General features: G+C 38.4%; 2 protein-coding genes across 4 annotated transcripts; both read right to left on the reverse strand.

The window, feature by feature from the left end:
- Window positions 1-12,169: 12,169 nt before the first annotated feature.
- Window positions 12,170-14,468, reverse strand: LOC105110054 (uncharacterized). 3 transcript variants are annotated; one of them, XM_011004956.1, is made up of 3 exons: window positions 13,976-14,468; window positions 12,573-13,877; window positions 12,170-12,432 (listed from the first exon to the last, which is right to left on the reverse strand). In XM_011004956.1, the coding sequence occupies exons 1-2, from the start codon at window positions 14,226-14,228 to the stop codon at window positions 12,577-12,579; spliced, it is 1,554 nt and encodes a 517-aa protein (XP_011003258.1). In that variant the 5' UTR covers window positions 14,229-14,468; the 3' UTR covers window positions 12,170-12,432; window positions 12,573-12,576. The 3 variants fall into 3 exon arrangements, with proteins under 3 accessions (XP_011003258.1, XP_011003257.1, XP_011003256.1); XM_011004955.1 differs by having other exon boundaries at window positions 12,170-12,431; window positions 12,559-13,877; XM_011004954.1 differs by having other exon boundaries at window positions 12,170-13,877.
- Window positions 14,469-15,133: 665 nt separating this feature from the next.
- On the reverse strand, window positions 15,134-18,678 carry LOC105110055 (uncharacterized). Its single transcript, XM_011004957.1, has 3 exons — window positions 17,776-18,678; window positions 15,740-15,813; window positions 15,134-15,635 (listed from the first exon to the last, which is right to left on the reverse strand). Exons 1-3 carry the CDS (start codon window positions 18,598-18,600, stop codon window positions 15,503-15,505), a joined length of 1,032 nt encoding a protein of 343 aa, XP_011003259.1. The 5' UTR covers window positions 18,601-18,678; the 3' UTR covers window positions 15,134-15,502.
- Between the last annotated feature and the right edge of the window lie 6 nt (window positions 18,679-18,684).

Consider the following 18,684-nt stretch of genomic DNA (forward strand, 5'->3'; position numbering starts at 1 on the left):
CTATATATATAAAACAAATATATTTAATTTATACCTAAAGTAATTTGTGTAGTGTTTGATAAATGTAACGGATTTATTTTTTCATGAACTACATACTTTATTTAATAAAAAATGTTAAATGTGGAAAAAATATGCAGACCTTAAATGGAAATTAGCCTCTAATAATAGCGGGTGTGGGTGAATTGAAAATCGCCTTCGATTTAAATAGAAGTGGACTCTGGTCCAATGATAAAAAAATAGTCATTAAGGATAGAGGGATTGTGCAAATTGGAGGTAGGTTTGCTTGCGTCAGGTTTCGGAGCTTGTTTTCTTTCTTTCCATATGACGTGAGTTATGTGATCACAAACATGATTAGACCTAATTAAAGTTAAATTTCCATGTTATCCTCAAAACGCCTACTTAGCCTATGATTAATTATAGCCCCGTACGTATTATACAGTTGCAGTCGATAAGTACGCTTTTCAAGAAGGTTGAAACTCAAGGAAACAAATGAATCTCAGGAGCCTGCTCGTGCCTGTGACTGTGACTGGTTTTTAAATATTTTTTATTTAAAAATATATATTTTTTTAAATAATTTTAAGACTAATATATTAAAGCAATTTAAAAATATAAAACAATAATATTAAACATAAAAATAATTAACCTACAGTCTAGTTAGTAAAAAAAATTTAAGATTAAAAAAATTGGTTAATGGACAATTGGATTGGTAATTATCTCCTTGATCATCTTTCATTTTATTTATTTAACCATGTTTACTGACATGCTGAATGCAACTCTGACATACATCGTGCATATACATGCATATTCATACCTGGATAAAATAAAATATGTAGAAGGGTAATTTTAAGCTAGGATGTTGGCTTTGCAAGTCATACAATTAATGTTAAACAATATCCAACAAAAATAAGAGTTTCCATTTCCATCGAAACTAGCTTCGATATTATTCGTCCAATAAGGGTGTACGTTGTTTTTTCTCTCAATTTATCTCCACAACAAACTTATACAATATATTTATATTATTCGAAGATAAATTTATATATAGCACGCATGTTCATGCACGCACATGAAAAAAATGTTATTAAATATGAAGAAGTTGTAATAAATGTGGGCATGATAGAGTTACTTATTTGTCAATCAACAAAAAAAGATTCTCTATTTCGATTAATTTCTTGTTTAAGTTAATAATTATAATCTAATAAATAGCCACCAATCAACATGCTCCTTAACAAATCAGCATCCAACCTTTAAAATATTTTCAATGGCTCACCATTGTCTAAATGCAATCATATAATAAAACCAGTTTTTTTTTTAAAATTTTAATGGGTTTAATGAATTTTTTTATAATTTAATTTTTATAATTATGTTTTTAATATTTTAAGTTTAATCAGTTTTTTAAATTTTTTACTTACTCTAAACATAACTATAAAATCGCATCACCTGAATATTAATTTGATGTATTTATATAAATTCTACACATTTTTGACATCGTCAAGAAAGAAAACAATATATATTTTATTTGCTAACCAAAAGAAAGTTGATGCCTAATATTTGTTTTTGTATTTAAATATTATTTTTAAATTTTTAAATTGTTTGTGCTTTAGATTGTTTTTTACAGTTTTAAATTGTTTTAATATATTAATATTAAAAATATTTTTTTTTTAAAATAAATTTTTAAATATAACATCCCTTACTCTAATTCCCCTTTTGTTTAACCGTGCACGGAAACTTCATTGGAGGAGAATCCAATTAACAGGGTAAAAAATATTAAATAATAATTAAATACACAAAAAGGACAAAATATGGAGGACACCTGTGACTATAGATCCAAGGACATATCATACAATATTCCAAATATAAATAAAAAGATGGAAATGAAAGGACGAGACAGAAATAATAAAGAAAATAACACAATATTTGGCATCGTCTGTGGGTTTTGAGAAAAACGCCGGTTATGCATGCTGCTAAGTGCTAATACGAGCAAAGCAGCAGCAGCGACAGCAATGGCATTAGTTAGCACTGTGGTCCAGGTGACGGGAATCTAGTGGCAAATGACGATGAAGGAATGCTACCGTAGTTTGGTACGGAACAAGGTGATCCACGGAGTATCATTGTCACGATACGACGTGCATAAACTTGGATGCTAATAAATCAACTGGGTCAGGTTTTTACTTATTTCTCATCTTCTCAATCATTGACGGGAAGGAACATGGACAGCATTCTTATGATTATCAAAAAAACATGGACAGCATTCTTTCCCACTGGTGCGGCTGGTTCCCAAGGACTTTTAAAAAACCGAGTATGATCTAGGGATTTATCCGGTGGTCTCGGCATTTTTAGTACTCTAGGGTTTTCAGGCAGCAAGGATTCTCTCGGTGTTTCTCGCCCTCGCTTCTCACTCATGTTTTGGGACAACAGCGTACGTAAAATGTGTTCAATCAGTTTTGCAAGCGATCCTTTTTTACTCTAATTCAGCCTGTTTTCATTCGGCGTTACGTAGGGTTTCTCTGTCAGTTTTGAGATGTAAACCCTCACAACGTCATTAAGAGAGAGAATTAATAATCAAAATCACCAGAGAAGAGGTAGAGTTAATTACTGTCATCATCGCCTCATCGGATCAAATCAGACCATATTACATTGATCATCGCCTCTTCGGAAATATTTTCATTTCATTTCAATACCTCCGGAAAACAAAATGAGGTCCTAGCTAGATCTAGAATGCTATAACTTGGAATTTGAATCATTATGTAAGCGAGAGTCTCGTATCCCATCTTAATTGTAAGAATATCATCAAATTAGTTTATGCTATATCACAATTAAAATTATTTTTAACTAGCTAGCTAGATTATAAACAGATAAATACATATCTCAATATATTTATAATTTTTTTTCAACATGCTAAACTTATATTTATAGTCGATTTAAAGTGAATTCCTCTCGTCGTCCGATGACGTGTTGGTTGACGTGGCGGGTTGACCGGTCAGACTGCTGATGTGGCAGGGTGCGCGGCTGCTGACTGTGCCGGACGGCTGACGTGGCAGTGTCAATTTGCAGGAAACGGCGAGGAAGACGCGTGAAGCGCGTACGGCGCGTCGGTGCGCGTGGACAGTACTGGTGGTGGCGCGTGCGGGCATGCAGGACGTCGGATTTGTGCCGGGTTTTCACCAGTGGATTCCTCTCGTCGTCCTCTTCACGGTGGTATGTTCAAAAACACGTTTTGAGAACTTTGATTTTTGAGTTTGGATCAAACACCCTCTTTTTCAAGAACTTTCAAGAACAAGCTCTAATACCAGTTGTTAGGAGATCCAAACATTCAAACACACACAAATTTACGTGGTTCGGTAACTTGCCTACTCCACGGAGCTACTGGTTTGTATTAATCAAGCTCAAAAGCAATACAAACAACAAAACAAGGAGGAGGAGAAAACTTCTCAACTCAACTCAACTCTCACCCTTAGCTCTCTCTCTGTGTTTCTCTCTATCTCGTGCTCTATCTCAGCTATCAGTGCACCTTCTATTTATAGCTGAGGAGGGAGATGATTGTTCAACAATGGTGGGCAAGTTAGGCCCCTACCATTTGACTATGACTTCAACCATGGCTGCCACCAAACATGGTTGCCATCAACTATGGCTGCCACCAACCATGGCTGCCACCGTCCATTTGTGTCCACACACATAACAATCTCCCACTTGGACACAAATGGTGTTAGATCTGTCTTTTAATCTTCAAGACCCACTGAAGCTTTACACAGCTTCAGTTTATCGAGAGTAACTCCTTTGGTTAACATGTCAGCTGGATTCTTGCTTCCACAGATCTTTTCAAGTAACAGTTGTTCATCGTCGAGCAATTGCCTGATGAAGTGATATTTGATCTGTATGTGCTTTGTTCTGGAGTGAAATGCTGGATTCTTGGCAAGGAAGATTGCACTCTGACTGTCACTATACAAAGTACCCTTTCCATGCATTTTGCCCAATTCTTGCAGGAAACTCTGTAGCCATACTATCTCTTTTGCGGACTTTGAAACTGCAACATATTCAGCTTTTGTCGTTGAAAGAGCAACTATCTTTTGCAAGGTAGAACTCCAAGAAACAGCAGTGCCTCCTAGAGTGTATATATAACCTGTAGTACTCTTTCTGCTATCAACATCTCCTGCTAGATTAGCATCTACAAAGCCTTCAAGTTTCAAACCGCCAGCTGTGAAAATAAGACATGTCTCCGATGAGCCTTTTAAGTACCTCATGATCCATTTCACTGCCTCCCAATGCTGCTTTCCAGGATTGCTCATATATCGGCTTACAACTCCCACTGCATGGGCAATATCTGGTCTAGTACAGACCATGGCATACATCAAGGAGCCGATAGCTGAGGCGTATGGAATCTGGTCCATGTATCCACGTTCTAGCTCAGTTTTTGGTGACTGGTCTCTACTGAGCTTGAAATGATTCCCCAGAGGTGTACATACTAGCTTAGCATTATCCATACTAAACCTGCTGAGAACCTTCTTGACATACTCTGCCTGTGAAAGCTTTAGTATGCCTTTGTCTTTGTCTCTGATGATTCTCATGCCAAGTATTTGTTTAGCAACTCCCAGATCCTTCATTTCAAATTGTTTTGACAACTGTTGCTTTAGCTTGTCAATCTCTTCCATGCTGGATCCTGCAATTAACATATCATCCACATATAACAGTAAAATGATATAGGAGTTGTCAAAATGTTTGACATAGCAACAGTGATCAGCCTGACATTTTGTGTATCCCGTACTACACATGAAGTTATCAAACTTCTTGTACCACTGTCTTGGAGCTTGCTTCAAACCATATAGGCTCTTCTTTAGTTTGCAAACTTGACTCTCCTTTCCTGGTATTGCAAACCCCTCTGGTTGTTGCATGTAAATTTCTTCCTCCAATTCTCCATGAAGAAATGTTGTTTTTACATCTAATTGTTCAAGATGTAAATTTTCTGCAGCTACTATCCCCAGAACAACTCTGATCGTTGTAAGCTTCACAACTGGAGAAAATATCTCAGAATAGTCGATCCCTTTCTTTTGCTGAAACCCTTTTACAACAAGTCTTGCCTTGAACCGTTTGCTTCCGTCATGCTCGGTCTTTACTCTGTAGACCCACTTGTTTTGCAAGGCCTTCTTTCCTTCAGGCAGTTTGGTTAACTCCCAAGTCTTGTTCTTCAGCAATGACTCCATCTCGTCCTTCATGCCTAACTCCCACTTGCTCGAGTTTCCATCTTGTAAGGATTCTTCATAATTTAATGGTTCACCACCATCGGTCAGCAAGATATAATTCAGTAGAAGTGTGAACCATTGTGGAGGCTTTATAGTCCTGGAAGACCTGCGAACAGCTGGTTCACTTGGCTCTGCACTATCTTGTGTAGAAGTGGTGGGTACTGAAGTGCTTGAACTGTCTTGTATGAACTCTTGAGTGGTAACATCAGGAAGCCCTTCTAATTGTATGAATTCAGATTTCTGTGGACTCGTATCTGAATCAGTTATCTCTAGTTCTGTACTTGATTTGTCTTTGTACAAAACTTTCTCGTTGAAGATCACGTTCCTGCTTCTGATAATCTTCCTGTTTTGATCATCCCAGAACCGAAATCCAAATTCTTTATCTCCATAGCCAATAAAGAAACATTTCTTTGATTTGGCATCCAGCTTGTTGCGAGCATCAGAGTCTACATGCACATAGGAAACACACCCAAAGACTTTTAGGTGAGCAAGCTGTACTTCTTTTCCTCTCCAGACTTCCTCGGGCAGTCTGAACTCCAAAGGTACTGATGATCCACGGTTGATCAAGTAAACTGCAGTATGAACTGCATCAGCCCAGAATGTTTGAGGTAGCCCAGAATGCAACCTCATGCTTCTAGCTCGTTCATTGATGGTCCGGTTCATCCGTTCAGCAATACCATTCTGTTGTGGTGTGCCTAGAACTGTCTTTTCCATTCTGATACCGTTGACAGCGCAATACTCCTTGAAACCTCCATCAATGTATTCTCCTCCATTATCAGATCGTAAGCATTTCAGCTTCAAGCCTGATTCAGTCTCAACCATAGCCTTCCATTTCTTGAATGTGTCAAACACATCAGATTTATTTTTCAGAAAGTAGACCCATACCTTTCTGCTAAAGTCATCAATAAAAGTGACATAGTACCGAGAACTGCCAAGAGATGCTACTGGAGCTGGTCCCCATAAATCTGTGTGCACCAGTTCTAGTTTTCTTGGTCTTAAGGTCCTGCCAACCTTTAAGAAACTGAGCTTCTTCTGTTTTCCGAGAACACAACTTTCACAAATGTCTAGATCAATATTTTTTAATTCTGGCAGCTTTCCCTTTGACTGAAGTATCTTCATCCCCTTTTGACTCATATGGCCGAGTCTACAATGCCATAGCTGCGCCTGATTTTCTGCTTCAGTAGAGGTAATTATATCTGTTGATCTTGTGGTCATATACAGGGTGTCGGTTTTCTTTCCACGAGCCAAAACCATTGCTCCCTTTGATACCTTCCACATTCCTCCAGAGAAAAGGATTGAATGGCCACTATCATCAAGTTGTCCGACCGAGATCAACTTCTTCTTTAGTTCAGGAACATGCCTTACATTTTGCAAGTTCCATGTAGATCCATTCATTGTCTTGATTTGCACATCTCCTATACCCACAATCTCCAATGGTTGTCCATCGGCCAGATAGACTACCCCATAATTTCCAGCAGTGTAATTTTGCATCATTTCATGGTGTGGAGTATAGTGAAATGAAGCTCCAGAATCAAGAACCCAATCATCAATAGGACTATGTACAGCAAGGATCAAAGCATCTTGTACCTCGTTTGTAGTGGCATTTACAGAATCAGCTTCAGGTTTCTTTGGTTTTGTGCAACTCCTCATAAAATGGCCAGGTTTGCCACAATTCCAACATTCAACCTGCTTCCTGGGTCCAAACTTGCTTTTGCTTCTGTACCTGGATTTTGATCTGCCTCTGGATAAGCCTCTGTCTTGTCTCCTTCCTCGAGTGTTGATGTTGAAAGCTGAACCTGAACTTGAGCTTTCACCCGAGTCTTTTCTTCGTACTTCTTCAGCTAAAATCAAGTCTCGGATATCATCATACTTTAATTTGGATTTTCCAGCTGAGTTGCTTACGGCTGTTCTCATACCTTCCCAACTGCTTGGAAGTGAAGCTAGCAAAATAAGTGCTCGGATCTCATCATCAAACTCAATTTCAACGGATGACAATTGATTTGTGATGGTGTTGAAATTATTAAGATGCTGTGTAACAGAGGTGCTTTCTGTCATCTTCAGGTTGAACAGCTTCTTCATCAAGTGCACTTTGTTATTTGCTGATGGCTTCTCATACATCCCAGACAAGGCTTCCATCAATCTTGCTGTGGATTTCTCTTTTGTAACATTATGATCAACTCTTCTTGACAATGATAGCCGGATAATGCCCAAGACTTGTCTATCAAGTATTTGCCAATCTTCTTCTGACATGTTTTCTGGCTTGCTCCCCAACAGAGGAAGATGAAGTTTCTTCCCATATAGATAATCTTCAATTTGCATTTTCCAATATCCAAAATCAGTTCCATCAAATTTTTCAATTCCTGCAGCTTTTATTTCATCAGCCATTTTTACTCTTTCTCGGATTTGAATCTCAAAAATCTGACCTTACAGATGTGTCCGGAATGGCCAAAAATGCTGGAAACGACACTGAGATCACCCAAATCGGACTTCGGATGGCTCCGATTTAAACAATCAAAAATTGAGATAACTGGACGCTACAGATGAAGTCACGTGGCAGGAGGAATAGTCTCTGCGCCACACCGGATCAAAACCCAGTTATGCTGACGTGGCAAGCTGACGTGTCAGACACATAGGCAATGTGGGGTCCACCTAATCTGACGTGGCAGACCCGCGGAGATTTTGTGGATGACGTGGCAGTGGTGACGTGTCCGATGACGTGGCGGGTTGACCGGTCAGACTGCTGATGTGGCAGGGTGCGCGGCTGCTTACTGTGCCGCGACGGCTGACGTGGCAGTGTCAATTTGCAGGAAACGGCGAGAAAGACGCGTGAAGCGCGTACGGCGCGTCTGTGCGCGTGGACAGTACTGGTGGTGGCGCGTGCAGGCGCGTGCGGGCATGCAGGACGTCGGATTTGTGCCGGGTTTTCACCAGTGGATTCCTCTCGTCGTCCTCTTCACGGTGGTATGTTCAAAAACACGTTTTGAGAACTTTGATTTTTGAGTTTGGATCAAACACCCTCTTTTTCAAGAACTTTCAAGAACAAGCTCTGATACCAGTTGTTAGGAGATCCAAACATTCAAACACACACAAATTTACGTGGTTCGGCAACTTGCCTACTCCACGGAGCTACTGGTTTGTATTAATCAAGCTCAAAAGCAATACAAACAACAAAACAAGGAGGAGGAGAAAACTTCTCAACTCAACTCAACTCTCACCCTTAGCTCTCTCTCTGTGTTTCTCTCTATCTCGTGCTCTATCTCAGCTATCAGTGCACCTTCTATTTATAGCTGAGGAGGGAGATGATTGTTCAACAATGGTGGGCAAGTTAGGCACCTACCATTTGACTATGACTTCAACCATGGCTGCCACCAAACATGGCTGCCACCGACCATGGCTGCCACCGGCCATTTGTGTCCACACACATAACAGGGCAAACCTGCATGGAAACAGCACACCTTGCCATTTTGTGGTTCTGGACAGTTTTGTCAGTGGTGTTAGAGCATTAATTGGCAATATGCAGGTTCTGGAGAATCAAAAGGAACTGACTCTGTGCAATAGATTCATTGCTCTAGAACTCCATTTTCACTCGACTGAAGCCTGTATTGAGCAAAAAACTACATGACAAGAGAACAACACGACTCTAATATTATAAACAAAAGCACACAGTTTGCAGACAGAGACTTGAATCATTATAACAAAGCTCGGGGTTTCAGCTAGGCCATCCACTGCATGCAAGCAAGCAGCTTCTTAGGAAATTCATATCTTCCAAACAGAAAATAAGTGTACATTAACTTTCCTATTGTAATGCTTAACTATATATAAGATAACATATGCTCTGTTAAAAAATAATATAAATTATATTTTGAGATTTTATTTAATAGTTTAAGTTTTGATGATTAAGCAGTCACGAGTTCGAATCTCATTATTCTTATTTATTTGATAAAAAATAAGCATAAGGTAACGTGGGTCTATTCACATTTCAAATTTAAAAAACTTTCATTTGAGGAGGTGTATTAGAGAATAATATAAATCATATCTTGAGACCTTACTTAATAACTTAAACTATTAGATTAAAATAGTTCTTTGACATGCTGAACAACCTATAATGTAATAACAAATTCCTGACTTGTAGGAATGTTTAGAAATCTAGCTGTATAAATACATGATATCAGCAATAATAGTGTATTCTGGCAATTCAATCTCTTTTTCATCTTTTTATGGTATCAAAGTAGGACTAAGATTTTTTCTCATTGTCGTACTCTAATCACGTTGATGTACCATTGGCAAGAAAATTGTTGATCCTAACACACCAAAATCAGAGATTTTCGCAAACTTTTTAAAGATAAATCTCTTAAATTTTTATTTCACTCATTATTCAAATCATCTGGGTTTGATTTTATTTTAAAATTCTTGAATGGAAAAAATTATTTTACTTGTAAAAAGTATACTCTGGTTTTAAATTTCATAAACAAACTAGGATTTGTTAATGGCTAAATCAAATCTCCTTCAGAATAAGCTGAACATGAAGGTTATGTAGCTCAATAACCAGGCTTAATAAAAAAAAATTCATTGGTAATGTTGTTTGAACATGATAATGAGGGAAAAAAAATCCCCTACTGTTTAGGCGAGGTCCAAACGACAGGGTGATTTCCTAACCGCTTGAAAAAGGAATGTTTTTTCAGAGCGTACAAAGTTTTCACAAATTATCTCACTTTATTAGTTGACATATGAAAGGAAAAGGAATATTTTTTCTAGATACCCACCCCTACGCCAACAACTCTTGTTCTTGGTAGATCTACGCAGCTAGTTGTTATTTTCAATGGCTAGAAAGATAATTCCCAATGCCAACCTCACTTCTCATCAAATTCCTTTAAAAAATCACATGGTCTCAGTTATTAGGGTATATAAATACCTCAAAACCTCCCACACAACATGCATTAAAAAATACAGAGACACCACTTCTTACTCTAAATTTTCCCTCCTCTGCTCATTACTCTCCCATTATGCTAGTTTAAGGGTCCCTTGATCTTACAGGCAGGTGCGACAGAGAAATCAAACCAAATCTTTTTCAACCATGAAAGTCCAACATTCAAGTCCAAACATCTCAGTCCATTTGCAGCCGTGGAAAGCCCAAGATCCATTTTGATGTTTCAGTGACTCATCGGTACAAAATGCTATTTTCCTGACATGATTTTATTGGTTATCAGTTTAATGAGATTCCATGTAGTGAGCAAGCAGTTTATATGGAAATTGGTTTGATAAAAAGTATTGTTTCCATGATGAGGTGGTGGGTCTTAACCAGTTCCTCTTTCCCATGGATTTTCACTGCCTTGTGTCGTTAGAAATTCTATTTTTCTCATTACATTCTGCTTGATGAACATACTTTGCGTGCAGCCATGTCTGGCTTTCCAAATTTCTAGCGAATTCTCTCTCTGGACGTTAACACGAGCTAGCTAAATGGAATCCGAAACTGCTGCACAGCTGACTTAGCTGAGTTTACAGATGTTGGATTTGCTGGCCTATCAAGGTCATTAAACTCCGCTCATTAAACAAAACGTTCTGCAATCTTGCTTCTCGTTGATATTGAACTTCCCCACTCCATGCTTGTGCCCCATCTGACCAAGTTTGGGCTCCGACTTGCATTTACCTTTATGAGCAGAGGAACACTTTCTTGCTGAAAGTGATGTTCACGATGAGTTTTAAGGACTCATTATCTATGCTGTGCATAAATCTGCTATAACCTTGTTTACCATGCTGCCTACGAAAAAAAAAAAGGATCAGCTAGCTACATTGATCCCCTTTATTAATATGATTGCCTATAATGAGATTTTTTTTTGCTGCATATCATAACGTCGTCATAGATTTTTTTGTTGTTATAGTGAATATTATATGTTTGTAACGAAAATGTGATGGAATGATTAACCCTAATTTAGATAGTGAATATAAATAGACATTGTATTTTATATTTGGTTTCTAACTTCCCTTTCTTGACCTTCGGGCTCGAACCTTTCTTTTTAACCAACGGATATATTTGATTTATAAAGGACAAAAACAGGAGCCAAGCACAGCTACAAACCAAAATAAGAGGAAGGGAACTAGCCTACTACAAGATACAGGCAACTGTAGTTCTGGATTACTGCAACTAGAATGATAGATAAGAGTTTTCAATTGCACATGTACAGATCAATATGTTGCTTTCTACATCTGATATTCTTGTCCACTGACATCTTCCATCCATGCTCTATTTAGTGAGTCTGCAGATGTTGGACTTCTGGCCTATCCAGATCATTTTATTCCGCTCTTCACGCAAAAGGTTCTGCAATCTCACTTCTCGATTTATGTTGGACTTCTTAAATTGTGCCCATCTGAGCCAGTCAGTCTCCCAAGCTGTATTAATTTGTGAGCAGTAGAAAACATGATGATGACGTTAAAAAGATTATGATCACAGAGTTGAAGATCAGCAAATCAGGACTTACTGCTATGGCAGTGCCGAGCAGAGGTTAAACTATGGCCACACATTTGGATAAACAGCTCCAGAATTTGTGATGACAGTTATGACTCCGTGGACTGAAGATTCACATCCAGAATACAAGGCTTTACCATCAGGGTGGGTATTGAATGCATGGTAAGCTGGGGAGATGGCAGAGTATATGTCACAGGAGTATCTAGTATAATCTGCTATAACCTTGTCAGAAAGGAGGCCAACTTTGCTACATAATTTGAGGTCATGATGCCTTTCTGCAAAATGAACTGGATCAACCAACTTCTTTGAGTCCCTTGATGTATGTTAGTCTGTACGGATCAGAAGTCAATACTGCAGGTATATAGATAGTAGCTTTCAAATGAGAGACCTGTTAAGGCATACCAATAGAGCATAGAGGAAAAGCAGGCAAGGTCAATAGAACTAATATAGCAGTTAGCGATATAGTTCAAGATTTCAGAATACAGAAATTCAAGGCATTCTATTTGATCACGTTTTGCGTTCAACGAGAGCCCTAACAAAAAAACATCAACATGAATACAATTTCATGAAGGTTAGAACTGCTACAATGATTGCTACAATGGCTCACCAGAAAAAAAATATACAAAATTGAAATCCATTTGAACAATATTTATAGGTTTGAACAAATCTTATTGTAGAGGAAACTTCCTACACTTTGCTCCTTTCTTTTCCAACCAAAGCGCATCCTCTGCTTCCTGAGATCAGCAAGAACTCTTTACTTCAAAATTGGTTGGAGATAACTTAAGGAAAGCCTTTTTCCTTCCCAATAAAAATGGTAGTGCGACTGAGTGTGCTGACATGATAAAAAAAAAAGTGCCATACCTGAAGGCACTTGCATGCTCATCCAACCTTCATCATTCGTTCCGATTGTCCTTTGGGAACAGGTTTTTTCTTTTGCTTCTGATTTAGAAATCTATCATCTGAGACACTCAAGAGCTTATTGATGGACATCCCTTCCCCTATAGTCAACTTCTTTACTTCATACCTATGTTTAATCCTCTCATCAAGGTTGTAACCAAGAAATGCAGGAAAAGACAAAAGCTCTCTGACTTCACGACCCATTTCTTCAATCAAGAATTCCAACTTCTCCTCCAAAGCACCACATTTGTACTGTAGAATCTGAGGGTGCTTCTTGCTCATGGCAAGAATATCTGCATAAGTAAGACCATAGCTCAAGAATAGCCCAATCACATTTTGCAAATTCTCACAGCTTGTCCTTGATGCAGCTCCCATTGCCGCAGCCAATTCCTTGGTTCCATTTTCATACCCTATCTTCACCAAAACAACAAGTTTATGCACGAGGTTATCTTCAAAGGACAGGCCAAGAAATACAGGGGCTTTAGTCAAGAACTTGAATATCTCGTTAGAACTCAACCCACATTGCTTGAGAAACTCTATTCTCGGACGCAACTTCCTCTCCTTGCTGGCACTAACCACATTTGGAAACACAGAAAAAATCTTGAATATTTGTGGATCAGTTAGGCCAGCAAAAGATCTCAACAACTCAACATGGCCCCCCGTATGCTTCACACTGTAACTTAAAATGGCAGGGAGTTTATGCAACACAATCCCCGTGGCATCCTCATCTCCACCACTAATCTCCTTAAGCAACTCTACTCTAGGAATCAACTGAGTATCCAAATCAAAATTCAGTATCATTGGCCGCCTAACGATTATGTCAACCCCACCAAAACGACTCAAGTAAGTAACAGTCTTCTCAATTTCTTCAATAGACTTAAGGCTCAAAGCCTTGGTCAAATTCACATTGTTGAGAACATGAACAATCTTTTCTTGAGGAATTCCACGTTTAATCAACAGCTTAACCTTTTCATCAAAACCAGCCAAGAACCTTGGCACAGTGGCAATCAAAAGGCGCCTAAGTTGTGCTGGCTCGACCTTTCCTTCTAAATCATTAAGCACAAAATGTATCAATGGATCAATTTCCTTCGCTGTTAAAACATCCGGAGACTTATCAATCAAGTGATATAGTTCAACGCCTTTGATTCCAACAGACTCTAAGAGTAAAACATGGGCTCGTATGGAGTCAAAAGATGCAGACTTTAGAGCTGGGTTCTGCTCTAACAGCAACCCAGTTTCTTTCTCATTGAAACCCATTTCTGAAAAGAACGAATAAATCAAACCTGAAACAAAAAGAAACAATAAGCTACATGGAAATGTGTAACTAAGCATTATGCATAACATGTTTGACAAAAGGTCTCTGAGAGTGAAAACTGCTCACTAAATTCACTCTGCAAAATCGAAGGCAATTCCAGACAGCTGCTCTGGACTAGAAGGTGTTTAGTGAGTGGAAAACCCACAGGGGCTAAGAATCTTGAACCTTTAGCAAAGTTTGCTAGAGTCAACATTCCATGGGGAGAGAAAGTTGTGAATGGAGTAGCTAAAGATTTAAGCTTTATTGGTGATGGGTTTGTTACTTGCAAGAGAAAGGAAGAGTTTGAAGAAGAAAATAAAGGGTTTGCTGTTGCAAGCATGGTTGTTTTTGTTCAGGTATTCTCCCTCTCTAGATGAGCTTGCACCTATAGAAGTTGAAGGCTCTGTCGCTTTGACAGTGGACTCACTGTATCGCTGGTGTTCCAGCTTTCAAATAAAGGATATTGCGAGTGGTCTTTCCTCTTTGCGCTTATCTACTAGTACTAGCATGACTTGTAACCAGCAACATGATGTGTTGGCCTAAATGCTAGATTTTTTTTAAATGCGAACGCCGGTTTATCTACGCGAGCAAAACTGTGTTTCAAGCTAAAAAGTTGCGCTTTTTGACTCAAACATAGTTTGAAACACAGCAAACCCGCGAAGACAAACAATATTTTAACAAGTGCAACCTCCGTTTCACAATGGAACGGGGATTACACCGTTGGTGCTTTTCATAATGAAAGGTGCAATTTCATAAACAAACGGACCCCACTGGTACATTTGAACCAACTTACACAGTTCGGAAGCACTTTCAGACCATAGAAAATTATGGTTCAGATATGAAATAATACATCTATAAGAAATTATTTTCTCACAAATAGGTATTGGATTTGGATGAGAATACGAAAAGCAAATCTGCTCGCTACCCGAACTAGGGTAAGAGTTGAATGCTAAACTGTTAAGTTGAAAATCACGTTCACCCATTCATTGAGGAGGATTCAAGTCTCCCAAGTACCGCACCTTCTTCTAATCACAATTAGAGGACCTAGGATTATGGCAAGAGTAAATGACCATGAACAGCCGAACACCACTTGTCAGAAGGGACTTGTTTTTGGCATTTAAACAAGATAGTTGATGGTTGATCAACTATTACTCTGCTGATTCGGATATAATATTATAACCACAGTTGCATGCAGTTAAGCTTTCAATTGTTGGCAGTGATGAAAATGGGAAACCTGATCACTGGTAAAAGTTGAAAAGGGGGATTTCGAAGCTCATATTGATGAAAAGATGGAAGATATTCATTACAGTTCCCTCTAAATAAAATATATAATGTTAGAAGAAGGATGTTACGAATGCTACAAATACAATAACAATGATTACCGCACCATGTTTTAATCAATCAGGGGTTAGAATCATGTCAATGGGTTTGAGGTAGTCGGGAGATTGAACTTCGACAGCCATATTCTGTTACCTATCCTGAAGGGGAGTACAGTACCAAACTAAACCATTTACAGATCCAAAAGCTGCTACAGCCTGGAGGAAAGGATTGGTCTTGCTGACAACTTGCTTCTTTCCATTCAGGCGTTTAGAACAAATCAATCAAGTCTTGTTCTTACTTTTGAGTGTCCTTGAGACGGTTCTTGGTAATATTTCTCCCACTTTTGTTGCTTGTAGGGATAGCTTTTATAAAAATAACAGATGAACCACTCGTTTTAGATTTGCCAGCAGATCTGGATAAATGAATCCTGAAACACATTCAATAAGAGAAAATGCATCTCCCATGTAAATTCAAGCATCAAACAATACGAATATTTATGAGACACGGCACAAGGCTTGTCGGTATGCTTGCCTCTTTGTGGCAACTTGGCTATTATCCTCTGCCATTTCTACCTCTTGCCTTCTCTCATCCTCTGGTTTCTGAACCTACACAAGGAAGGATAAGTAAGCATAAACTCAATAGCACCTCTCTGGTCAAAACTTGAAGAATGCTCAATGCTTCCCCATTCATACCATCATATGGCATGCTGTTATAGTCAGCATTACCAGCAGAAGTACCAAACATCACCCAATAAAATGCATACAAGTAAAAAAGAAACAGGGAGGAAGAGAGATGGCACAGTTGGTCAACTCCTGCTTCCCATGCTTTGATTCAAGCGACTCATATGTGAAATGCTGATAATTTCACACTGCTAGACTTTCAGCATTTCACACTGCTAGACTCAACTCAATTCACGCCAAATGCCAAAAGCATAGCCATAACATGCTTCACAAGAGGTCAGCAAATAAACAGAGGAAATGGATACATCAATGGGGGTTTGCTACTGTGATCTTTGGCTTACAAACATCTTTCAGATAGGCATGCGTTGGATGCAGTTCTTAGAACACAAATTCAATCAAGCAGAAAGACAAAGGATACTTTAATCTGTTTGCTGTCAGTTTTTGGACAAGTAGATGTAGATTACTTAGTGGAGAATAATAAAGATGCAAGGCAGTGTAATCCTATTAAACTGCCGTGACCACTTCTTCCAGTAAAAAGAACCAAGAGATTGGCAAATATTTAAGTTCATAAAAGATTATAATTTATAAGACCCTAGGCATGTGTACTTCAAGTATGAGAAAGTCTTAACTGCAAAGAAATAGTCACTTAAAAACTGTGCCTCTGCATCTTTTGGAAAAGAACTATCAATAAACCCATGCATTTAACTAACATGATTGCTGCAACAGACAAAAATAGCCCCCGTTCCAAATTAACAAGGTAGCTAGTAAACAGACTATAAGGCGAGTAAAATATTTCAAGCAAACGAGTCTGCACCGCTAATTAGTTTAGGAATCGCATTCCCAAATATATATGAGTGATCTTAGAGCACTGTAACCTTTATGTTGTTCAAACACCAACTAACTAAGGAAAGTCGTGTAGATCTTAGGATTTGTTTACCATGTTCTGCCAGGAAAAGGCCCGAAAATGTGCACCTCATCGAGGTTCTCCAAAACATAAGCCCTTTAACTTCAGAAGATGAGAAAACTGACTAACATAAAATTTCTCCCTTGATATATTCGTTCAGAAACATAGAACAAGATTTCAAATCATAGAGGTTGCCAAGACAAAGCTAAACCTAAACCCAAGGAAGTCCCACTAATTCAGAGACTGTAAAACCTTCGCAGACATATAAGCATAAAATCAGCACACTTATTCTGGATGATGGAAATAAAGCCAACAACTTTATCGCATGAACATCAATTTTTTTAGCAGAAGCAGGTGCAACATTAGAATCAAGTATGAGCCAGGAGCATCAAGCCATAGGAAACCAAAAGTTACGATTTCACAGAGATCAAAGTCACACTCAATCATTTCAACTGCGCCAGCACAACATTATTTTGAAAAGATGAGGAACTTTCATTCTACGAGGAATGAGTATCTTGCTAGAACTGATGAAATAAAAGATGCTGGTTTGTGCATTAGTAGTAATCAGACTATTCAAGTTCGACGGGTGAATATTTTATGTAACATGAGAGGCTAAACTGTAGCAGAACTCGTAAGCTCTTATGTGATGTGTGATTGTGCATTTTATTCAATGATCCATTGCCAATGATAGGAATGAATTTTAATAGTCTGCCTGCTGTAATTTCAATGCAATCATCAACAGCAATTTACATAGATGCTAAATTCAACAATATAAATATATCTTACACATGCAATACCAAAAAAAACATTTCAAGAAAACAGAATGGAGCTCAAAATGTTGCACAAGTTAGAGACCTAGCATTATTAACTCACCACATTGTAACTCCATCTGAAACAAGTTATGCAGCAATGATAACATGAAACCCATATGTAAAATTTGCTTGCTCCACACCAACAAAACTAAAACAAAAACATAAACTCACATCATTGGCATCCTTGGACGATCCAGCCTCCAAGTTTGAAACTTTAGCTTTCTTCTTAGTACCATTTCCATTTGCAGATTCCGAGTCAATTACTTTCCTCTTCTTGCTCCCAGACACCCAAGATTTTCCCTTCTTATCCCTAACTTTCCACACGTTCTTCTTTCTAAACACCAACTTATCAAACTTCCACACTAGACAACTTGTATCAATTACGGTCACCTCACTTCTTGAATACCCTTTTAGCTCTTTATCACCACTAACACCAAAACCCTTCTCCTTCTCCTCAATATCCTCCTCCTCCTCCTCCTCCTCATCATCATCATCAACCCCACAATCCACATTATTAGAATTTTTATCAGAATTTAATGACCCTGTAGCAACAAGGACATTCTCGTCTTTTCTCACGCAATCTAAAGAATCATTACTACTGTTATTCCCAGAAACGAAACAGAACTTGGGCTTTGTTTGTTTTCTAGGAATCCTCTCCTTTTTCCTGGAATGTCTTGAACTTCCCTCAATCGGGTCACTGCAACCACCCATGTTAAAGAGGTCTGAAAGAACATTGTTCATTAAAAAGAACAAATCTTTATTGTCACTTGAAGAAATCTCCCTGGTTGTTGTTGTTGTGACTTTGTTTTGATCTGATTCAGAGTGAGTTGACTCAGAGTTTGAGTTGATGACAGAATTGGAAGCATCGGTTATCGGAGAACTAGATGGGTTTGGAACAGAAGGTTCATCATCATCATTGTTGTTGAAGCCTTTGTTGGACCAGAGCCGGTCTAACCAGTTTGAACCGGACTTGCTGGTTTTAACTGAGCACAGCATTGATTGATTGGCTTGATGGGATTTGCAGAGATTCTTGATCTGTAATGGTTTTGAAGGAAATAAGAGAGAAAGATGGAAGCTTTT

This window comes from Populus euphratica, unplaced genomic scaffold (genome assembly GCF_000495115.2).
Source record: "Populus euphratica unplaced genomic scaffold, PopEup_1.0 scaffold239.1, whole genome shotgun sequence".
Classification (NCBI taxonomy): Eukaryota; Viridiplantae; Streptophyta; class Magnoliopsida; order Malpighiales; family Salicaceae; genus Populus; species Populus euphratica.